Source organism: Syngnathus floridae, chromosome 4 (genome assembly GCF_059516105.1).
Source record: "Syngnathus floridae isolate MCC-2025c chromosome 4, RoL_Sflo_1.0, whole genome shotgun sequence".
Classification (NCBI taxonomy): domain Eukaryota; kingdom Metazoa; phylum Chordata; class Actinopteri; order Syngnathiformes; family Syngnathidae; genus Syngnathus; species Syngnathus floridae.
In genome coordinates, this window is record NC_142416.1 from 14,503,352 (window position 1) to 14,528,293 (window position 24,942).

Below are 24,942 nucleotides of genomic sequence, written 5' to 3' on the forward strand. Positions count from 1 at the left end.
TTATTAGGCATAGAAAAAAATCTCCACTCCCTCAAACACTCAGACATCCAGAGAGAAGCTGGAAAAACAAACCCGCTTAAGTAACCACTGACAATTCACTGCAATGGAGCGCAGATCCTTGCAGTGCTGATACTCATTGAAGCCTCGATTCAGCACAGCTTAGAGTCTAAAGTGGTGTGCGCAAATATTTGCACACATTGTGGAATTTGCGCCTGCCCGATGCTTGAGAACGTCTGATTTCACACCGCAGATTTTCTAGTGTGTCTAGCCAACACCTTTGCTCCTGTCAGCAGAAATGCTGCAAGTGCTATTGTGAAAAAGGCTGCTTCTTTGCTTCTGATATCAGTTGTAAAAATAAATGATCATCTTCCCAAAATCTATGGAAAAAGCGAGATTTTTGATATATGGCAATTTGATGGTGTGAGAGCTCATCACCGGTCATTAAATTTGAAAGAGTCACATTCCGTTTGAATCTTTTCCAGATGGGTAGTAACAACATCTTTTAGTACACCATTAAAGCAACTTCATCTCTGGTGACTTAACTGCCTTTCGGGGTGCCTGATCTCATGGTATGTTGCTTGTTTACTCTTCAGCAGGCCTTCATTTCCTGTGTCTGTTGCCTTTTCAGGGTCTCACAGGCCTTGTTTTTTGTTTTTTTTTGTGCTTAGTTATGTCGTGTATTTTTTTTAGTTAATCCTTTTGCTCTTGTTGCTATTTCTGATTGGGTGCGTTAATGTAACTCTTAGGGTTGAGTCATTTGTACATTAAATACAAAAAAAAAAAAACCTGCCTATCCATTCATGCAAATTAAACAATGACAAAAATGTTTGCGTCGAAATATATAGTGGTGCAAGAGCACAAGGACATATATAATTACATTTGTAATAAAATTGCGCTGATATGATTTATAAAAAATGCATGCATTTATATTTTTACAAATGGCAAATTATTAAACAATATATAGTATGATATTTGAAATGCAACTGTCCCTTTTGATTCAAATGCCGGGAGCTCTTTGGAATTTTTTAGAATTATTTATGTTCTTTGTGCAACAACCCTCTTTGTTGCTTAAAATACGTAAAATTATGTATAAACTATGATCATAATATATACAGTATACTGATCATCTCACATATGAGCATGCAAAGCTAGATGAGCACCTCTGTGTCTACTTTTTAGTACGAAAGTGGACCTGGAAAACGTGATTCCATCTATTCATGCACTTGACTTCCTGGCAGAATTTTCCATTTCTAGTACTTTATGTAAGGATATGGTGATGCAATTTCTGTACACCAGTGATGGCCTTGAAACTTTTACCAATACATTTTGGGAAATTGTACTCTTCAAACTTTGTGGGAATAGTTTGCGTAAGGCACTTTTCTATTTCAGCATGACCACACAAAGCAACAGCCATAAGGGCATGCTTGGATTTGGTGTTTCTGAGAAACACATCGTGGATGCGTTCAGGCTTGCAGGGCCATTTCTAAGAATTACAAAGGTTTTGCCAGGGGGAAATATCCATGTCGTACTGTATCCGTCCGTCTGTCTGTCTGTCTGTCTGTCTGTCTATATATCGAATCCCATCATCTATCCGATGTGTATTTAAAGTCAAGACTGACTGACAAAGCTGCCAGTTCATTCCAATGGAGTCATTTATCGTGCTTCAGCATAATCACTCTGTAGACAGAGCAGCCACTTAATGTGTCTTTTCCGCCTTGTCTTTAAGATGTGTTGTCACTGACCTTTCACCTTTTGGTCGCACAGGGAGTGTAACCCCTATTGTCCCCAGAATAGATGAACACAAGGCCACTGGCTGAGTGTCACCCTCCGTGTCCAGGCCAACCTCTCCCTTTTACCTCCTTATTGCTGGTCGAGCATAATACGAGCAGTGGAGCGCTTAGCATTTGCACGTTGGTGAAGTGACACTTTGACAGCCCAATGCCTTTGTGCGTGTGTGTTTGTGTGTGTGTGTGAGGTCAGGGTCGGTTAACACAAAGTGTGGCTAGCTTTTCCTGAAAAAACACCTTCAAATGTCACACTCATTGCTCTCCAAACACGATCCGAATCGCAACCAAGCAGCAGCCCCTTTATTGGAAGCACTTATGGAAATATTTTTTGCATGTTGCCCAAGGTGACGTTGGATACCCATTATAGAATTTTATCTGGGTTTTTTTCTTTCCCCTTTTGTGTGAGTATTTGTGTGTGTGTTATCCGGTTTCTTAGATAACTTTCATTTGAAACTTAATGAGTACTAAACTGCTTGGGCTTTTCTTCTCTTTGACAGACTTTATGTTGGATTAGTATAGGTGTCATGTGAACCGCTCAAGCGGCCTCTTCTAAAATGCATACAATGAAACGTGAGCTAGAGAGGCTAGTTATGTCTGATGCATCATGAGCATGCCCAACTATAGGTGGTGCTGAGAAAAACTACTGGACTGTTTCCCAGTATTATCCTTCACCCATCGCTGGTAAAAAAAATAAGTTTGACATGTTATTATTAATAACTGTGACGCCATGACGTTGACCTACTTTTACACTGAAATATTATGCTGAAACATCAAGCCAGTATTTTTCATGTATGGCCTTCCCTGTTTTATGTTTCCTGTCCACTCTAATTTCTTCATTCATGAGAGAAAGGGAGTCACTGGATAAACAGAGAAAAGGTCAACAACGAAAACCAGAGAAAAAAATCTGCTGGGCATATGGTGGATCAGTCACTACTGCCACTATCCAGCTGGACGGGATTAGTTTTCCTACATGCACAGAAGTTGAGCGATCTTCCCCACGGGACTGATGAGGAGCAGGAGGATGAGGGCGGCTTCTGTTCATCTGTGAAAAAACTCACCCCAAAACACATCAGCACTGTCCACTAGCTCTTCATGTGAATAAACCAACAAGTAGCAGAAGCTGAGGTATGGATGAAGGTCTCCTATTCATAAAATGTATCCGTGTCAGATAGCAGACTGTTAATAATACTGGCAGGAGAAGCTCAAACTAAATTTGATTAAATGTCTCACTGCTGTGACTTTATTACAGTATCATTTAATATGCCAGAATCTAGAAAAAAAATAATACCTTCAGGTAGAAATTGCTCGCTAAACGATTTCTTGTAAATCATTTTACTGTGCAATTCATCGTGAGGTTCTTTCCACACCGTACTAAGAGATAGCTGAATACCTGCTTTATTTCTGGTGTTTATTTGTATTATACAGAATTCCTTAGATTCCTGTCCACAGCATTTGAGTCAGCCATTCATGAAGGCAAACATTTGAAATATCCAAGTCGAGCTGTAATCATCAAGAGCCATCTCTGTTGGTCAATGTTTATTGAAATCCACCTGAAAATTACGACAAGCATGCAAATAAAGTATGCCCTTGTATTTGTCAGTACGCTCGTAACAAGGGGAAAGAAATGTCTGGAACGGTTTCATTCCCACATATGCTAGGCATCCATCCTATTAGTGTCATGCCCATCTCTGGTATAGTAGGTCAAGGTTGTCGCCTGGGTAATGAGTCAATGTCAGGACAATGTCTGCCTTCCTGCTGGGATTTGTCAGATGAGCTAAAGGGCAGATAAATGCTTGCACACTGAGCACAATTGAATGATTAATAATGTGTGTAATTATTTTATTATTATTATAATTATTGTTATTTTGGTCAATTTTTAAAAAAGATCATGAAATCAAATTTGAAAATATGTGCTTAGGTTGTTAAAACTCGATTGTCATAAAAATCTGTTCTCCATTCCATTCAGGGGATTAATTGCACCCTCAGGGGACACATTGGGTTGATAGCTGTTTGCAGCTGCAGAACAGAAGCAACTTTTTTTTTCATGTTGAAATTTCTTGTGTGTGTATGTATGTGTGTGTGTATGTGTGAGTGTTTAACCGTATTAAAGATGTCAACATCGGCCAGAAATGTTGTCTCCTGTTAAGTTACCTTTCCCCACCCCTCTTTGCATCATCTTACGAAGTTTAGCACCTCAGTTTCTCTCGCTTTAAGATTACAATGGAGCCTCACCTGCTTACCTTTAGGACCGCTCAGAATCTCCCATCACACTGCTGGTTTGCTGCCAATCTAGCCATCTTTCAGATGGTGACTAACTATCTAGCTATTATGCACGTTAATCTACTTGTTTGCTGTCATTGATACTTTTACTTTCTTTCAGTCTTTCATTGATTGGTCGATTTCACCAGGCTGTTTCTTTGTACGGCTTGGTCCTTAATGGGCCGGGCCAGTGGTTGAAGACTACCGATATAGAGAATGGTTGGATGAATGGAAAGATTCTAAGCGTATTTATTTCAGTCCTGGACGTATGGATTGGCCATAGGGCATCCCTCCTCTTTTCTAGCTTTCTTTGATCTGCAGTAGCGTTCTATCATCTTATCTTCAGAAGAGTGACAACAAGGGAGCCGTTAGAAGCTGAAAGTCAGCCGAAATCTCTCCAAAAATTCAAAGCATTGCTGTCGGGGCTGGCGGTCGCACTTTTGCATTGAAGGCTCTGGATCAGTGAGAGGCTCCTGGATGAACCTGGTTTGTGTTTCTCCTGACAGTCTCGATGTCTGCGTGCTTTGTCACATGCCCCATGAGAGGTCGGAGTGGGTCGCAGGTCAGGGCAGGCGAGACTAAAGCATCAACTTCCTGTGTTACCCGTACGTGATACTGCACACAGAAAGAATGAACTTACGTATTTGAAATTGACTTCATTTGTGTAGGAAGCGATCACACGAGTTAAAAGCTGAAATGAATATGAGGAAAGATAATTCTAGGTTTTTTTTCTCTTTCACAAGGAAAATTGTGCATGGGAATATAGGATTGCCGTTTGATTTGAAGTTAGCAGGGCACACAAAAAATACAAAACAAAAACATTGAATTCTTGGGCATATCAGGATAAAGGTGAATGCCTTTCAGACAAATAAACACAAATAGAGCAAACATTTTTCAGGTATGTTTGAACAATTAATTTTCCCTTTTTCTGCATGGCTCACAATGGAAGAATTCCCCCAGCCTTAGAACAAATAGCGGTATAGTCTGTTAAATGTGTGAAGTCTATTACCACACTACTTAAAACCGTTATAGTTGAGTCAAAACAAAATTTTTTTTCTTCCATGTATCACCCAACATGTTCATCCAAGTTTCTATTCACACATGAATTGAACCACCTACATAAAGTCATCTTTTGCCAACTTTGCCAGCTCCACCCGCACCCAGGGCAACTCAACATGACATCACCTCACTAAAATCTTCACCGCAGTTTTACTACACTAAGGCGTTAACAACTGCGTGATGACCAATTCGTTTGTTGTGTTGATTATGAGGATGATTCATTTTGGCTTCCTGTGTGAAGTTTTCACATTCTTTCTGTGTCTATATGGGGTTTCTCCGAATACCCATTCAAGTGAGTGTGTGGCTCTGTTTGTGTACCCCTTGGCTCTTGCCTGAAGTCACCTGGGATCGGCTCCAGCTCGGCAAAGACCCGAGTGACGACGAGCACAAAATGGATGAATGGAAATGTGTGCTCATTTTTGAAATATTGGTTGGGTGTGTTCGGGTTGGAAAACCTGACTCGATGCCTTCTAACTTGTTCCGAAAAGAACAGGGATTTTTAACATTTCCAGCTAGAGCGTCATTCCTATAATATTTAGCTGGTTTCCACAACACTTTGAAAATGTAGTCAGCCACACAACCTCCTTCTGTGTTCCATCTATCACACTTTGTTGTGGCTTGTTTCATCCACTTCCTGTCTATAAAAAACACGGTGCTATTAAACACTTGAGTTAATGTCCATAATTATCCAACATTTACAATAGTTTTGTAAGCAATAAAGAATGGCATACACTTCCTTCTTTCCTTTAGTTTTTACAGGCCAGATATACCTGTTCAAATCATGATCATCTTTTTCCTCAAAATGCCTTTCTGTGTTCTCCCAAATTCCTCACAATTACCCTAAGGCTCTGCTTTTCCGCCTCTTTCCTTCTGTTGGCCTAAAGCAACTAATTCATAATCTTCATTTCCCTACCCTTGACTAATGCGCTAAATAGGAGCAACAATCCACTCTATGTGTGAGTTCTATGTTTTTATTAAACTTACAAGTACTGTTCTAAAAATTGGGAACACATTCTTGAAGTATTCCAGCGATCTGAACTGGATAACAAATATTATCATGTCTTGCTGATTTCCAACAAGCATGTCTTTGGACACGTTTTAGTGCCTTTGTGCGTGTGATAACCTACACACCTTTCACATTGTTGACTTTAGCTTTTACACCTAAGTGTTGGCCAATCGTTCTCTCTGCCATTGTTAGAATGCCAACGATAAACCGCAGCCACATGTGGTTGTGCTTTATCAGAGATTTTTGGAATTCATTGCTTAAAGATTACAGTCATGCTGAAGGAATGGTATTTATCCAGTAAATCAAAATATGACATTGTCAGAGTTTCTAAAGAAAAAAAATAAAATGTCTGATATATATCACTAGCCAGTCATTAGCTCTTACGTGATCTTATGTCTATTTTGAGCAAGACCCTAAATGTTATGAAAAAATTATTATCCAGTCAATCCTTTTTTTCATTGGTCCACCTTCCTTGCATTTAATGAAAAAAAAGAAAGTTATTCACCAATAGATAAGAACGTAGTACCTCAAATATCGGATCGCCAAAGGTCACACAGTTAGATATTTGACTGAAATTACCGTGAAAAAGTGTTTAAATTCATGCCAAAAAAAACTCCAAGTTGAACCTCCAGTATCAGCTACATCTCACCAGCTGTCAACAGACTGTCCAAGTCCGTGTTCTGCCTATTGCAGTAGAGTTCACGTCAGCAAGTAGCAAGGCGTCAAGCCAAAGCAGTTAAAACATTGCCTATGCAGTATTTATGAAAGATGGCAGCAGTTTGGAACCGATTCCATCAATTGAATTGATTTGACCTCACATGCATTTGACATTATTTTCTTTATTTTGAAATCCCAAATTTATGTGACACATCAGGACCAAACAAATAACATGAATGTTTGAAATGTCTGCCTTAAAACCAATGTTTATGTTTTGTAAACGTGCAGACAAGCACATTCTCAAGACACCATCACTCTAAAAGCCCATTATCCTCAGTGCACAAAGCAATTGTTCAGAAAGCCTTCCTGCCTAGCTAGTCTTAGTTTTCCTGCTCCTCCTTGTGCAATATTATCTCCTCTTTCTGCAGCAGTCATCCAGTAGGTCACTTAATAAAAAGGTGATTAGACAAAAATAGCTTGTTTTATTAATAAAATTCAAAATATATACCAGGAAAACATATGTCCATTGTTTTTGTACGTGTGTGTATATGTGTGTGTACGTGTTAGCCCCCATTGTGATGGTGGTCAGTCCATCAAAGCCCGGAGAGGGTGTCGGCAAGGCATTTGGGCCGCTGTCTGCCTCACACTTCCTTTGTTTGTGTGTGTCTGTGTGTGCGGGTTTGAGTTGGTCTCTCTTGACTTCCTCATCACTGTTATATGCTTGAAAGCATCTCATGCTCTCTCCAATCACTACCCTCACTGGCACACATAAACACACATTGTTGTTATCTATAATTATGTCAGTGAAATTCATTCCTTTAGATTACAATTTCCCCAAAATGTATTTTATATAAAACCACACAAGAGAATTACAGATATGCTGCTAGACTTGCATGAACGTATAGAAACCTATAGATGTGTCTTCTAGGGGGCTCAATCTTAATGGAGTCCTAATTCTTTTATACCTTTAGTGAGTCTTTGTTGACATGGCCTTGGGTGTGTGTGTGTGTGTGTGTGTGTGTGTGTGAGATGGACTTGCATGTCGCTCCCCTGACCTCCTTGTTTGAGGTTTGAGAAAGAGCTTACACCCCCTGAAGGTGAGCCAGAAGGAGGGGTGAAGCATTGGAAGGAGAATGCAGGGTAGTTTAGGATTTTTATTATTCTACTTTTCTGCCTTCCTCGTTACAGATGTGTTTTCCACATTAAGTCTAGAAGGTTTGAAATTCAGTCTTTATGCTCATTTTCATCCTCCAGACGCAACTTCCGTGTTAGGGGTCAGAGGTGGCACTGTAGAGGTTACAACCTACAGCTGCCGCTGCACTCAGCAGCGGCGAGATGCAATTAAAAATAGTTGCAGTTAGTTTTGATTTAAGACCTGGGATCGCAACACCAGTGGTGGAATTGCCTTTTTTTTTTGCAGAGGTTTGGGGGGGCATGGGGTGCCCAAAGAGATCTCAGGGGATCTGCAGTAAAATAGTTTTTGTGGATCCCCTGAAAGAAAAAAATGTTGCTTGATCAAAGGATTAAAATGTGAGACTGAGTTTCCCTTGTTTGGAAATGCGGGGGGAAAAAAACTCCTAAAAAGATTTCCTTAAAAAAATAAAATGGCAAACTCCCCCAAACATTTGAACATTCTTAACTGTCACGCAAGGGTAAAAAAAAAGAGTTGTTGTGTACGCACAGTAAACTTTGATGACTAAATGATGGACGTGGTGACAGACTGAGATAACTGCTTGCGCTCAGGAGGCGAGTCATTTCAGATAAAGACATCAATAACACGACTCATGTTCCGGTACATTCCGTTCCTCTTCTGTTCTTTTACATTTGCTTACTACTCCCACTACAGTAAAGACCAAGACATGACCCCCCCCCCCCTTTTTTTTTTTTTTTGAAAAAGACTGTCATCACGGACACCCTTACTGTGTTGAAATTACAAAAACACAAAAAAAGCTTTTTATTCCTTATTAAAATGAAGTTCCCCATGATAGGCAGAAGTGAAAGTTTCTAAGTTGATACAGCTTCCTCTTCCCGCTGTTCTTGTGTATTTCTCACAGCAAAACAATGTGAGCTTTACAGCTCCTGCCACCATCGTTTCTAAGAAGGCTTGCTTGACCCATGGCTAGCTTAGGGTAGATCTAAAGTCGAGTTTGTGGAGCAAGCCTCTGGGTGGTCGTGTTTTGTAGCTCGGGGATTTGGCCTTGTTTGGTAATCTCTTCGTCATCTCTCATTCCTCTCTTTGCTTATTCTCTGTGTCCTTCTCCTGCATCAGCCTGAGCTTCCAGACACAACTATATCTCTCCCTAACTTTTTTTTTAAGTTGAAACAATCACATTCCCGCTATGAACCTTTCATACTTTTTTTAAAAGATGTCATCATTACTATTACGTTGAGTTTGCCCTTTTCTTACTGGATAGAAAAAAAATCTAAAAATCACAAACTGCCACACAGAAATTGCATGTCCTTGAGGATGGGGGGTGGAATCCTCGGGAACTGGAAAAGGCTGTTTTGAATTAGATGAGTTAAAACGAATCCTATGCACAAATTTCAAACACGTGCATAGTATCATCTGCCAAAATTTGAAACACATGAGGAGCCAACGTATTTCCCATCCAATGTGATTATGTCCCAAATCATGGTTTGTTCTGCACCATGCTGTTTTTTTAATGTCATTGTTCAGGTCACATGTCAAACTACTTTTTATTTGCAGTGACAGAATGAATGACATTTGTATTGAAAAAACAATTAAAATCTTTCCATTTTAGGAAAGTGCAATATGTTTTTCATGTTTGCAGAAAAGTAACAGTTTGAACATTGGGAATTATTATGATAAAAAAAATATCAACAGTGGCATTTGTTGAAGTTGTATTTATATGTCATTAAAAAACAAAAACATTGATTGTCATGACGTCCGCTTGCCAGAACTTGAGCTGCGCTATTTCTTTATGAACCAGGTGTTATTGTGCAAGCGAACGTCATGACATTTGATTTATATCATCTTTATAATGAAGACCTACTTTTGAAGAACAGTCAAGTAAATACTGTGACAAGTTATTAAGGGCCACATGAAAATGTGGTGGATTACCGGATGCGCCTTGAGTTTGACACCCGTGATTTAGAGTCTTCAATGAAGTTAACATACATGTTTTGGGATTATGGGAGGAAGCTGGTGTTCCAATAGAAACCCACACAAGCATAGGGAGAACATATCCAGAGCTTCATGTGGGGCAGATGTTCTTACCACAAGGGATATGTGCTGACCCCACCCACCACCACTTTTTTCGTGTAAACATAGGTGATCCCATTCCTGCGTTTGTTCTTGCGAGTAGCGCCAGCGCTCGTGTTGTACGTGCGTCAAGCGCCCAGAGGCTGTCATCCGCGCACAAAGGAGCGCCTCTCCGGCTCTACTGATATGCAAAGCGCCTCCCGGGAGAGCTGCCTGACATTCATACTGAGCGGCAAGAGCACTTTCGATTTTATAGCAACTCTTAAAAGTATTTGGGGAAACTCAATTTGGAATCCAAGAAGAGGAGCCAGTGCGTCATGACGCGTCACGGTGAGCCCGTCCACGTCCAGTATAGCCCGGACCGTTGAGAGCCGCTCCAAAAGCCGCTTGGTTGTCCGTCCTCATCAGGTGGAGAGCAGCAGTGGGGTGGGTGTATGGGTGGAGCCACGGCACAGTTGGCCATTCCAAAAGCTTGAATCACTCCTCTTCTCCCCATTCAAGTTCCTGCTGTGGACCGCTCCACGCAAGCAGCCCTCGGCGTCGGAAGAAGTGTAAAATTTTGGGACTGTTTTGCTGCCAAATTGAATGATAACCATGGATCTACAGCGTCCCACACGGCTCACAGGACATTCTCTGCCGAATTTATAGAGGGACTTATGTCTGGATTTATTATGAGGGCTTTGATGTAACTGAGGACCAAAGTCGTCGCAAGTCGAGATTCTTTTTATTTTATTTTAATGCTAAGGACACGCTGATATGATATTAACACGTAAGTTTTTTTTTTTTCAATTACAGTATATATATATATATCTTTACTTACAAAGGTATTATTTTATTTGGTGATATTTGTATTCTGAAGATATGATTTGAATTCAAGCAAAACGTTGGTCTTACAACGGTCTTATTCTCAGATCTGCGTTACTTGTGTCTCACTTAGAACTCAGTATATGGTTTTACCTGTTAATATATTGGATACAGTAGTTATTAGTTTTCTCTTTTGGTACAAATAGAATAAACTGCATTAGTATGGAATGTCTATTCCTGCACATCTGGCTAAGAGGAGAATGACTGATCACTAAGATGTGAACTGTGGTTGAGACAAGTACTGTAGTTTTCCTATCTTGTTCAAATAATGACTGCATCAGGACCCTCTTTGTCACTTTATTTAATTTCTTGTAAAGGCTCACAAGAGCCCTTGCCTTTTGCCCCAAACCTAACCTTTTGCTAATGAGGGGAGACGAGATGAAGCTGTATAAAATCCTCTTTTCAGCTGTGCTGCCTGGCTTAACTTGATTTGTGTGCTTTTGCTCTTGAGTTAAGACTCTCTCTCTCTTTTTTTTTTCTTATAAGGCACAGGCTTCCTTATCAGATACTGTATCTCGGTCATTGGACTAGATATAAGACGCGGAAAGTCCTAACGACTACTTCGGAGCAAGCTCCAACACACTTGTAGACATCATGGCATCACGGCACAAAGCCTTGGCATTGTTTACAATACTAACAATGAGTGATCTAGCTGTTGAATGTTTCACAAACCCCAGTTAGATTTTAGGCTCCACGTCTATGTGATTTATTGACAGGGAATGATTGCTCCAAAGAGAGAAAAAAAACTGAAGGAAACCGACTTCAGCTTCTCCGCTTTGTGAAACAGGAAGTGAGCTGAGGCCTTATCTGCAGGATTTCACATCCAGCTGGCGCACGGCTCACATCCCGTGAGAAAACACACATGTGCATTAATGCTGTCACCTCTTGGCTGAATGAAACACCGTTTTGGCCTCTGAAGGCAAATGTATCAAGTGGGTCCCGGCTAGGTAGGCTCCCATCTGTCTGTAGAAAGCTTATCATGAGTTTGAATACGCATGGTCACCTGATCCCAGGCTTTAGCCCCTCTGTGTGAGTATTAATCTATCATCGGCAAGCACAGTGTCCATTGGCGTTAACCAACATTGATCCATGCAGCTGTGCTTATGTGTACATGTGTCTCAAAGTGAAAAGAATAATGCTAGTAGTTTCTTTTTTTTTTTTTTTTTTCCATGTGTGATTGTGGGGACATTGCTTGAGGCAAGCCAGATGGTGATAGTGCTTCCACTGTCTCACAAAGCAAGAAGCAAGCATGTTTTTTCATGGTGCACCAGCTGTCTCAATAATGGAATAACTCGACACCCGCTCACCGCAGAAATACATATGCCATCGACCATTTTTGCATTCCAGAACAGCGCTGGAGTCCGCTTTTGTACCCTGTCAGTCATGTGCCATGAGTCATGCCCCCTATTCTATGTGCTATTGACAAGTGGCATAGTTTTTCCACTCCGTTAACTTTCTTGCCATTTCGATCATATTATTGGAGTGATTCATGGTGGACAACAGTTTTCCCAAGTTCAATGGGACCATACAATTTGGATTAGAAGGCCAACCAGAGCTTTTAGAAGAGTCCATAGAGGACATAGAACTACTATTAGTCACAAAGAGCCTCAGCGGCAAGACTGTCTTGTTTTTCCATGTGACAATCGTGAATTATGACTTCTTGTCTTGGTAAGTTCTTGGTGTTGATAACTTTTGAGCCACAGTCTCATTTATCACCTCCCCTGTCTTGACCCACTTTGCAACCCCTTCAGAAAGAGCCTCTCAGTCCTGCAGTTGATAAGAACCTCACCTGACTGCAGTTTTGGGGTTGCGTTGCAGTTGGCGCTGCGAGGCCTACCAGCGATTAGGTTATTCCAGATAAGCCTCATGACAGTTGTTAGTCAAGCATTCTTTTCAATCTGCCAACTTCAAAGCCTCAGCCATGGTGATAACTGTATTCAGGCTCTTGACCTCCAGTCCGCCGTGTCTGCAGTAGATCCTTTGAGGTGGGAGGCAGCATCCTTTGTTTGCGAGCCGCTGAACAAAGTCCCACTGGATCTGAGCATTCCAAATTGGCCAAGCAAGACCCCGCGGCCTCCTGCGATGGAGGGAAACTCTGGCCGGCAATTGTGAGAATTTCCTGCCACAGGAAAAGAAGAAGAAGAGAAGGGTGAGCGGAGTTGAAATGAACCCAGGGAGAAGAGGTGTTGAGAGTACAAAAAAGGAAAAGCAGGGAAAATACCGCAATGGTTAATTTTAGAATTGGACAAGAAGTAGCTGGAGAGCAGCTGTGATTGTTGCACTGGTTATTCTAAATAAATGTAGTGGGAAAATTCACTGGAGATTGTAACGTAATCCAATCCCGATTAGGACCAGCAAGGCTCTCATTAGTTATGCACTAATAGTCACACTCTCATCACTCTTCCCTGCTTCTTTTACCCGCCATAGTCATTGTGTTTTGGGTTCTCTCTGCAAACTTCATATCTATATCTGATTCTCTTAAATTTACTGGATTGAATAGTTTAGATATATCATTTGTATCCAGAGCAGATCAATTCTTCTTCAACCAGAGGCGGGATTAAGGCAAAAAAAAAAAAAAAAAAAAAAACCAGATATAGAAAATGTGTCAGTTCTAATAGCAGAATATTTTCACTCAGGAAATGGCTTGCTGTTGGGTCTTTCTGTTCCTCCTTGAGCTCCAAGGCTGAAGTCAACTGGGTCAAACTGACACAGAGCTGACAAAGTACTTGTCAACTCACAAATGTTTCCGACTCCCTTCATCCTCCACACTTTCTTTCATTCCTCATACATCCGGAAAAACATTTGTCACTACATGAGCTAAATTTGAAGAGGAATTTGTCCTGAACGTGCACCTAAGGAATTCTGTGGTCAGTTTTTACCATAACTTTCCCATGATACCTTGTAATTTCCCTGCTGCTTTAAGGCCTTGAGTCTGTAGTTCTGGTCTGTGAGCTTTCAAGTGATGCACTTCTCCTTGGCACATGTAATCAAACACCAACCTTGTTATCAAAGTGCGGATCGTTTCTATTTCTAACAGTATAAAAGTGCTGTAAAACATTTATGGATTTACAGCCGCCGCAAGCGTGAGGACGTTTGGTGCGTACATATAATCCCAGAAGCCATTGTTTGCCTTGGCTGCCTCCCCACCTATTATCTAGCCAGGAACAAACGAAGGCAGGGCCTTCCAGACAGACTGGTGGTCAACGGCGACTGCAACGCCACTCGGCTCTCTTCCTGTGAGGAAAGCAGGAAGGGGAAGTGAGGCCGTACACGGGCGAGGCCAAAGGAATTGGGACGGACACTGCGGAAGACCCGCAAAAAAAAAAAGATATAAACAGATTAAATTTGGAAGCAAGGGTGGCTCTGGATTGGATTTCTGTGACCGGGGTCTGCCAATATTTTGATTATTTAGTGACTTCTATTGTTTGTGCCAGATTCATCATGCCCTGTCCATTAGCTGTTACAAACCAAACATGGAGAAATGTCCACATTGTGGTTGCTGTTGTAGTTTTTTGTCTTTGAGGCCCACCAAAATCTAGTCACATGGGGTGTGTCATCCGATAGCCTCTCTCCTAAGCCACTTATTGGATCTCATATTCTTTTCAGAGGGATTTGGGGGATGAAACCTAACCATGTGTTTGCATGTCTAATTTGCATTTTAAAAGCTTTACCGTGTTTACAGTGGTTTGTCTTTCAACATGAGAATGGTCCTTGTAAACACACACACAAAACCGTTTGCACACGCAGAGATACGGAAGAAAACTCAAGAATTCCAGCTCTTTTCAGATGTTTGGATAATTTCCCTTTCTTTTAGTACCCCAAAGTACGGGTGTAAACACGGACAGGTGCTCACACAACTACCGACAAATAACGGTGACAAATATAACTCATTTGTCAAATAAAATAGGTGTAAAACACTTGTTAATAAGTTATTTGTCACATAGGTGCATGACTTGTTGCTTCAAGAGCTGCCGGGCCCCTGCTGAGGCAAAGTGTAGACCCTGCGTTGATCGTGTCACACCTTGTTGTTAGTGGGTTAGTCTGCCGTCTAGGCTTGTTGTTGGTATGTAAAGGAATATATATGGTGCAGACAAGACGCTTTGGAGCAGCAGCAGGAGCAGGTTTATGACCCCATGTCTGTCAAACATATTTTTCCCGAAAGTCAGTTTTTAGTCTCCCTTTCATCTGTTTTGTCCTTATTACTCAGCTTGGGAACTGAATTTGTGTTCTTCTGACTTTTATGTGAAAATGTTGATTGAGGCTTTAAAGGTTACCTCGAGGTGCAAATTCACATTTTACATGTTGTTAGATTAATATCTTCCTGTAAGTTCAAGTGAATAGTTTTCCGTCCATGCAGCCCGCTTTCATCTGAAATTCTTACCACCATCCCTTCCTGCCTTTGTAACGCTTGTTTTGTTGACAAGTGTTTCTCATGGTTGTGCTACATTCGTACTAGCTGTCACAACACTTAAGACGGCATTGTAAAGTCAGCTCCTGTCGGCTCAGAGACAGGACCCTGTCTGTCTTCTGTCTACAAAGAAACTATTACTGTGGGGGGGACGTAGGCAATTGAAGAGACAGGGGTGTGGGCAACCATTTGGCATGTGTCATCTAAATGACGTTCGCAGCTAATTGAGATGCTTGCTACTGTAGTCCAAAGTGGATTTCATTCAGTCATTTGTACTATTTAGTTTAAATGTCTTCACTGCTGAGAAATAAATAAAAACATTACTATCATATATTTGTGAGAAGACCCCGAGATATTTTTGTGTCTATGAAAACTTGTATTATGAATACATGATATTAATTAATGGCCAATGGGAACATGTTTAAAACAAGGCCGTTTAAGAGTTTGAGTTGGGGGAAAAAAAAACGGTCAGCGTATCAGCTAAAGAGCTTAAGTGGCACACACTTGGTGTGTTAGGGGGTTAACACCATTTGCACGAAAGATGCTTTTGAGTTCCAGCTTTTAAACCATGTGAGAGGAGAGTGACCAAGTGTGAGATAGCTAATGAGGTCAGCAGGTTCAACTTTGATAAGCTGCGAATGTATGAAAGCAATGTGTGTAAAATCGCACATCCACCCATGCATCCCAAAACTAATTGGACCTCGGTTGACTTGGGGCTAGAGCTAGGCAATTTGATTGGTAGTGTAGTTGTTCACGCAACTGGTCCAGGCTCAATTCCCGGTTGAAAGCCTCCAGTGATGAGTTCAATGGAAAACTACACAATCGCAGGGATATTGTCAATGGGCTTCAAGTGAGCATTAAGCCCGGTCCAGCAGCATGACGCAATATGCAAACAACTGAATTGGACATTGTGATGATAAAGTTTGTGTCATGCAATTGTTTTCACATTCTTTGCGCCTGTCATTTTTATTTACATCCCGTATGTATGTTATGAATCATAATTTCTATTTGCTCTGTCATTCAATCTGACAAACCTCTGGGTTCTTTTGTGTTTTTTCTTCTGCAGAGATTGAAGCCAAAGAAGCCTGTACCTGGCTGCGAGCAGCAGGCTTCCCACAGTATGCCCAACTTTATGAAGGTCAGCATCCTCCTACTGATATTAGTGAGAGTGAATTTGTAATTCTGAGAATTCTAGAAGAAGCAACTACTTCAAGCTTAAGTATTCCTGGCGAGTTGATAAACTGACCTAATTATATTACACTTAAATGGGATTTAAAGGAGTGCGCAGTTGATTTTAGTTTACACTCTTGACAGTGGACCAAACTGTGAGTGCACAGTTTTCTATTCTTTAAGTAGATGTAATTATGCCTTTTTTTTTTTTTAACCGTGCATAGTTGTCATGCATGTTTAGTGCACGTGTCCCACAGGAAGAACATTCCTTAGTTGTGTAGGCGGAGAGGTTATAACAACAGCGTTAAATGTAGATCAGCACCGCCAGCAATGTTTGTGTTCCAAACATTAATTTAAATTGGACTATATATCAAACTATAACTCTAAGCACCAAAGGTCTTTCTCACTTGTCATCCTAAACGCGCCAAAAAATGTCTGGCCTATTCACTTCCAACTATGGTATAGCATCACTTTAACCTTCCCTTATGTAACTGCAGGACAAAGTTATATTTTTCAGCAACTCGTACTTCACTCCCACTCTACCGTAAAAGTTTTTTTTATCAGAGAGAACGACTCTTTGTGTTTGTGAAAAGATGATGGATGAGTCTAAATTTATACACTCGTATGGTACGAAACTGAGAAAAACTAAAAACTACCAACCCTTCACTTTGCTGGCTTCACAACTACACAAAATTGGGAATTTTCCTTCTCTTGTATCCATAGGACAATCTCTATTGTCGGCACTGTCAAGATTATTGCCCCACTAAAGATAAGCGAACTGATAGGCCTGTGTCGGCACTGAAAGATCAGTGCTGGTATTCCCTCAATAGTATTTACTTATCATCACTCCCCTAAGGGTTTGAATGCAAGATTCCCATTTGGGGTTGGGCCAGGAAATTCCAACAAGTAGCCCATGGTGTGTTCTAATAACACTGCTTGTGTACGTGTCTCAGTGTTGGACCTGTGTCCACTTACTTGCGCAGTAATTTGTTGTTAATGAGTTTGACTGGAGAGCAGAAAGAATTCGGAGGAAGTTGGCGCTCCAAGCTGCAGTGGAGTGAGTACCTATTGTCATTCTTCAATCAATCGCTCAGTGCTCCACATCCCCCCTGCCTGCTGCCTCTGAAAGCTGCAGCTGGGTTTGTTTGGTCGGATAAGATGCCACTTCCTCTTTTAGCTTTTCATGCTGGCTGTATGGGGGAGAAGGTGGGCCGGAAGACCTCGGTGGGTGTTTGGGTGCGTGTTGTTAGGACTGATCTGACCTCTCTCCCTGCAGATGCCCAGTTTCCCATTGACATCTCTTCAGTCACCAGGGACCACGACTTCCTTGATCGAGATGCCATTGAGGCTCTCTGCAGGTGAGACGCATCCTTTTTCTGACCTCTGATGTTCCATTGCCTGTTTTCCGTACTTATCTTTTGGCGCTACCCAGGGTATGACTTCGAAAGAAAGTTACTGTTACTGTTGGGATGAAAGAATGACATGATAAGCACATTACTCTCGTCTACCGTTACCTTGTGACTCTTTTTTCAATTCTTTGTTTAAGAAAGCCTGTTTAGTGTGCATTAAAGTAACAATGGTCACATATAGTAGTACTGTATTTTCCGCACTATAAGGCGCACCGGATTATAAAGTGCACCTTCAATGAATGGCCCATTTTAAAACTTTGTCCATGTATACGATATAGACATTTGGCCCGTGGGCCGAACTTTGGATACGCCTGCTGTAGTGGCTCAATATTGGTCCATATATAAGGTGCACCTGATTATAAGGCGCATTGTCGGCTTTTGAGAAAATTGGAGGTTTTTAGGTCCGCCTTATAGTGCGGAAAATACGGTATTGCATTATTGCGGTAATAATTAGCATAGAAGGAGAGAGTGAAAGAGGTTAATGGCCTTTTAATGAAGCTTTGTTCATCAAATTCCAGTTTTGAGTAATAAAGCACAGCAGGTGTCCCTTCATACATCTGGAAGCTATCATATCAATGTCTCCTCCCTCAGCTGCTGCCACCCACCTCCTCTTGCTAAACTATTCCTCAGTTTCCATCCCTTCATCTCACCATTGTTACGTGATCTCCTCTAAAAGCTCTCCAGAGGGTCCCCGCCACTCTCGCTCCCCTTCACCAGGTGGCTGGGGGATAAGCTTTCTGTCCCCTCTCCGAGATTTCGTAGCCACTTCAGCAGATTACATTCTCCCCCTTTTGCTGTCTCCCTCTCTTTGGCTTCCCACTCATGTGGGGATTATCCTTCAGCAGTTCATTAGGCAGCCTGGGAGCAGATCAACCTCTGTCTTTTTCTTATATTCCCGCTTTTCGTCTATCCTGAAGGTTGAGGAATCAATATTAAATATAATCGATTGCATGTTTGTCTATCCTTGCAGGAGGCTCAAAACTCTCAACAAGTGTGCTCTAATGAGACTGGAGATATCACCGCAAAGAAAAAGGGTGGGTTTAAAGTACATCACTCATTCTCTGAAACCACATTTGCATTTCATCACCTCGACAACCAAGCTTTTATATAAATCACGATGTGGCTGGCTTTGCCTTCAAAAGAAAAACTGTTCACTTCAAGGAATATAACAAGTTTCTCTGTGTGTGTTTCAAGTCATGTAGAACCTGATGGCCACTTTGAGACAAGAATTGCTGTCTTTCAAGCAAATTAACCTTAATTCCCTAATGGTCTTAAGTGCTACACAGTAACACCCTTGTCCCGTGTTTGGTGCTATTCATTGGGATGACCCGCTGTGTGTCACCTTTCATTTCGGAGTTGGCCAGTCAAAGAGGTCATTTGGCTTCCAAGTGGGATGACAAGCAACCCCTTAGACAACATAGGAATGCATTGACTCCCTGATGGTGCTCTTAAATTCTTGTCTAACCGTTTGTGGTGTGGTAATAGAATAGAATAGAACCATCTTCAGTTGTCATGAGCACACACATTTGGTTCATCACAGTAGAAGATGCATATTAAGCACCCACGGACTAGTTTGAATTATCAGTATCTTGCTCAAGGACACTGTGACTGTGAGTCCAGAGGGGGATGGTCTTCAACCAGGGCCCCCACGGTGGCAGGTGATGATTTTAGCCACTTGACCACGGCTGCCCTCTTCAGTTTTTGTCCAATCTGTCGGTAATAATAGTTTTCATTCCGCACAGTGATGTTTGCAATATCCAGTGTTGCGGAGAATGATTTGATGGACTGATGATAAGATATCTGCAGAATGTTGACAAATGTTTGAAGGCCTATTTGGCCTATCAGCTGCTGTCTATTGTTATCTCACATTCCAACCCGCATAATAACATCAGAAACAAGCCACTGAGGAATGTGTTAAAACATCCCCTAACATCCTCCCCTCCATTATCTTCATAAATCATCAATAAAAGTCTGATTAAAATGTGTTTTACACTGATCAAAGTCCTATTAGCAATTAATTAAATCTAGCTACAGAATGTTTTTTGAAGAGTGGATCTTTGCATTTGGGTTATTAACTGCTAATTTCCAAGCATAAAAGAGGTTGTGGTTATCATAGGTTAAAGGTCGACTGTCTTATTTAGTGTCCACAGGGTGGTGAAGTGAGGTCAACAGTGGAATCTGGGAGAACAGACTCTAAGTGTAGAATGACAAACACGATATTGATGAGCAAGTCTGACGCACCTAAAATACCGATTTGATAAAGACTAGAGGACGTGGTCTGTCTGTCTGGCTGTATTGTGATATATGGGGGCCATAATGGAATTTGCTGAAATCCCTCAAGGGACCGAGATAGATTAACCAAGCTGGGGGAGGTGTGCATTTAAGGAAGATGCATGTGTGGTAAATGTGGCTCCTTTATTCTCTGGTGCGCAAATATCTTCTGTGAAGTCAGGAAGCTGTAAAACATGTGTTCTGGTCGACATGAATGAAACGGCTTTAAGTTATGCATGAGATAGATGTAGGACTTCATGTAATGACTTCAAACACATACGGCTTGAAAGTATGGTTGAGCGTCTGGAAGAGGGAGCTAATTTACTCTCTTGCTGTCTCTGATCCAGAGTGAAGACTCCGATGAGGATGAGCCTTGTGCCATCAGTGGCCGCTGGACCTTTCAGAGAGACAGCAAGCGCTGGTCCAGGATGGAGGAACTGGATGTTTTCTCCTCATTGTGCACAGATGGCGCGCAACCACCTTCAGTAAAGGACCAAGTATCCAAAAAGACTAAGATGGCCCTGTGCGAGGGAAACAGTTCCGAGAGTGTGCTGACTGATCTCAGTGAACAGCCTGAAGTGGGCTCCATCCATAGCAGTGGTAGCGGCGGAAGAACAGAGGAGAAGAGTTTGCCAAACGAAGCCATTCCCGTTGGAGCCACGCGGGCGAGCTCTGTTGCGAGCATGTGTTCGTCATCAGGCACAGGCGGGTCAGTGTGTGCTAATGAGGACTCTCTATCTGATGGGCTACCACCATCACCCTTGGAGCTCGGACAGTTCACTTTTGATCTGAAAATGGGAGAACTTGGAGGAAGTCTAGACCGTGGCGGCAGCAGTGGTAAAAGCACACGGTCACGAGCCAAAAGCTTCCTCAAGAGGATGGAGAGTCTTCGTCTCCGCAGCGGCACCACCTCCAAGAGAAAGAAGAAAGGGAGCATCAGTGGTGGGAAGATTGAAATCAGCGGTCCTGTCATCAAAGAGGGTCTTGATGATGACAAGTTGCGGAAACTGAACTGTGTGGACATCCCGAGTCTCAACCTGAACCAGAACCTTAATCACCATCCAACTCAGACTATGACACTCAACAGGAATCGTTCTGTATCTTACTCGACTCAAACTAGCAACGGTAGCACTGGAAGTACTGGGAGCAGCCAATCAGAAGCCAGCAGCGGCAGTGCAGTGAGCACACCAAGCCCAGTGACCCGCGCTCGTAGCCACAGCATTGCAGCAGGCTCCGGTAAGAGAGGGGGGATGTACTTGGAGGGATTTGATCCCTTCAGCATTCCCCAGCAAGCATCCGATCGGCAGCCTACACCAACGCCCAAATCGGCCCCGGCTATCCCGTGCCAAGCAAATGTTGATATGAGCATTGACGAGCAGAACCGAAGAAACAACCACAGAGCTCAGGAGAATGGCAGCCAAGCAGAGGAAGGAGATGAAGGCAGGATCTTTTTCTATTTACCAGAAGGTCACAAGCCAGGCACTTTCCCCAAAGCTTTGCAAGATGGGAGTTCACCCAATAACAACGGTAATGATAATGGGAACGCTGTGATCCTGAGGGGACGGCAAAGTAGACGTCTGCGTCGAGTCTCTTCCGGCTCAGTGGATAGCCGCCTCAGTTTTTACGACAACGTCCCATACTCAGAGCGAGAGGAGGCTCCGGAAGGGGACGTACAAAAACTGGAGGAAGTTCTCCAACATGTGAGCGGCCTGCAGCGGTTTGTGAACGCCTGGTCCGAGGCTGTGGTGGGCGGTGAGGAGGACGACGAGGATGAAGAAGAGGAGGAAGGAGACTCGGATTCAGCGTTGGACTCTGCCTCGCCATGCCCGTCCTCCCCTCTGCAAAACCATCTTGAAGAGGCTGAGAATGGAAGTGACCAAGACAGCACAGGAAACCCGCTAGGGGAGGGCGAGGAAGGGATGAGGGAGAGGAGGGACTCTGGGGTTGGGGCATCCCTAACAAGAACCAGCAGGTTAGTCAACAACCCCGACAACCTATATCTTTCCATTTCTGTTTGATATACACTTTGTACAAACTACTCACGTTTTAGGAAATAATTTTAGAAGAAGAAAAATGTTTTAGTTTTTGATACTTTACAGACCTTTGATTCTGTAAATCCGCTGACAAGCATTATTTGATTATATGGAGAAAAAAAGTCATGGTCCAATAGAAAGACCAAGTCTCTACCAACACAAAGAGTACTCTATGGCAGGAGACAGCAAAGGATGAACAGGAGACACGCTTCCGACTGCTCTCCTTATGTAATTCTCTGGAATGCTGCTTGGTCTCCATAGGGACCGTTGCTGCTTTTCTAGGAATCCGCCGACCGACAGCCTTGCATTTGGAGACTGGGGTTTCTCGACAATCTCTTGATTGATGTGTACACAAATCCCTGTAATCCTTAAGACTGTCACTTGCCTGATAATACTGCAAGAGGTGTTTGTACAAAGTATATATGTGTGACTGTGAATTATGCTTTTAGTTTGTATGCAAACTAAGATAGAAAAAAAAAGCAGAACAGTTTTTTTCCCCAGCCAACTTTCTTCTTAACATCTGCCATTTCCCTCTTTTTTCCCCCCCTGTGCTCCAGGCCACAAAAACTCCGCTGGGTGAGCTTCCATAACTCCCATCGGCCCAGTTTGGCCTCCGCCCAGCTCCAGATTAGCTGCCAGTCTGTACTGCAGATGAATCTTCTTCAGAAGCTCTCGCTGCTACAGCTCACCGCCCTGCTTGAGAGGCACACCCCAACAAACAAACATGGCTTCAGCTGGTGAGTCGATCGGATGACAACACACAGAGTGAAGATTACAGTTTATTGAAGTGTGAAGACAGGCACGTAATGAAAATTGCAGCCTGGGTCTCAATCAATGCTTACGTCTCCCAAGCCCGTCTCAGTTTCCGCCAACTGCAGGTCATTGTATAGTGTGGTGACGGCTTTCGTCAGAGCTTAGGTTTCACATTCTTTTCCCAGACCTGTAATTGCTGGGAAGGGGCTTACATTGTCTTTTACTCGAAGGGGCAATCATTGTTGTTCACACGCATGGTGTTACAAGAGCTGGAGGCTGGAAATTTCTGTCCTGAACAATTATCGTCCACCTTTCCATCTCAATCACCTTCATTCCACTCACAGTTGTCCAATTCCTTTAACTATATCCTCCATTCCCCTCAGCCATCTGCATGTAGTTTCTTTTTTTTATAAATATACTCATGTGACTTACACCAAAATTGCAGGGGGAAATCCACAGGCTTGAGATATTTATAGGACCAACAAATTAAAGTTAAGACAAATGGACAAAAATCATCTATTTTGACTCTAGTTGTAAATTAAAGTACTATACATTGTTGTCTGAATAAGAAGGGTATACAGAAAAGTTCTGTGAAGAAAATGGAGTCATAATTGATGTGTTTTTCTGAGTCCATTTTTTCCATCTTGAGGTCATTTTTGAGGACAGGAATAGAATTTCTGGGCTTTGCTCAAACACAGAGGCCACTTGTTGGCAGCTGGAGCCCTCTACATATTCAGAATTCCAAGTCAGGGTCATAATTTGCTCTTTTTGCGATGTACTCCTAAAATGTGCTTCTCAGAATAAGTCTGAGGCTTCATAACGTCGCCACTGATAAAGATGCGCTTGTTTACAATCAAGTTTCAAGCATTGCTATCTGAAACACTCTGATAACATTGCTAAAAACATGCACAGTCATCAATGTGGTGATACATTTCAGTGCAAGTGCTAAACCAGAGGCTAGCGCTAAAACCAAAGTCCATGGACACACAACAAACACAGGTACAATTTGTGTGAAGAGAGAATCCTCCCCTTTTGTCACAGTATAGTACATCCCACCACGACTCCAAAATCTACACCTCCCAGTCTTTCCCGCCTCCCCTCTCGTAAATCCGGAGACAGGATTTGTCATGCCTCCGCACTTGCACATAAAATACTCTCGCACGCTCTTTAGATGCCAGAGGTGTGGTCAAGTGTCTTCACTCAATAGTAAATGTAAACATGCAATGGATATCTACCAGAAAAATGTGACTAAAAACCAATTTTATCGATTGCAGAGCAGATTCATTGTAATCTCAGAATTAATTTGAAAAATGTATTGATTGGATCGGACATTACATGGATAAGTAATGACAAGAGTGTTAACTTTGGAGTAATACTCTTAAGTTTCCTTCTCATGTTGTCTCGACACCACTTGAGGGCCCTTGTTTTATAAAAATAAATTGCGTTTCATGGTCATTTTGTGCACTCCCAAGGAAGTGTATCTCAATGGCTTCTGACTTCCATGGTAAATATTGATGAGCTGTTTTTTGGGGTGTATATCGCTTTATTGCAGGGCTGTTCCAAAGTTTATGAAGCGAATGAAGGTGCGAGACTACAAAGGAAGGAATGTGTTCGGTGTTCCGCTGCTAGTCATCGTCCAGCGCACTGGTCAGCCCCTCCCTCAAGGCATCCAGCAAGCAATGCGCTATTTGCGAAACCAGTGCTTAGACCAGGTAACGTGTCACACAACGGACTCTTTTAATAATGTACTCTGGTAGCTCAAACACTCTTATTTGACAGATTTTTCAAACAATTTCTTCTTGAAGAGTTACATAACCCAAAGACAATTTTATCTTTTTTTTTTTTGTAAATATCAAAGCTACTTTATGTGTGCGTCCATGTTTTTCCATTCTGTCACACATGCTGAGGCAAAGGGGCCCAGAGAGAGTCAGCCTGTAGATGTTACATCACCATTCGCTGTTTAACTCAAAACAATAAAACAGATTAGGACTGTGCGTACCTTCAAAAATGTGGGATGAGTGTTTAATGGCAAAACAAAAGGTG

The 24,942-nt window shown here is 42.2% G+C and overlaps 1 protein-coding gene across 2 annotated transcripts in view; it reads left to right on the forward strand.

Moving 5' to 3' along the window:
* dlc1 (DLC1 Rho GTPase activating protein) overlaps positions 1–24,942 on the forward strand; it is a 66,239-nt gene that overhangs the window by 34,309 nt on the left and 6,988 nt on the right. For both annotated transcript variants that reach the window (XM_088374688.1, XM_088374687.1), the window contains exons 6-11: positions 16,330–16,401; positions 17,710–17,791; positions 18,813–18,876; positions 20,461–22,085; positions 22,704–22,883; positions 24,452–24,611. In XM_088374688.1, the coding sequence (XP_088230814.1) occupies positions 16,330–16,401; positions 17,710–17,791; positions 18,813–18,876; positions 20,461–22,085; positions 22,704–22,883; positions 24,452–24,611 (2,183 nt within the window). The remainder of the gene's footprint in view (positions 1–16,329; positions 16,402–17,709; positions 17,792–18,812; positions 18,877–20,460; positions 22,086–22,703; positions 22,884–24,451; positions 24,612–24,942) is intronic.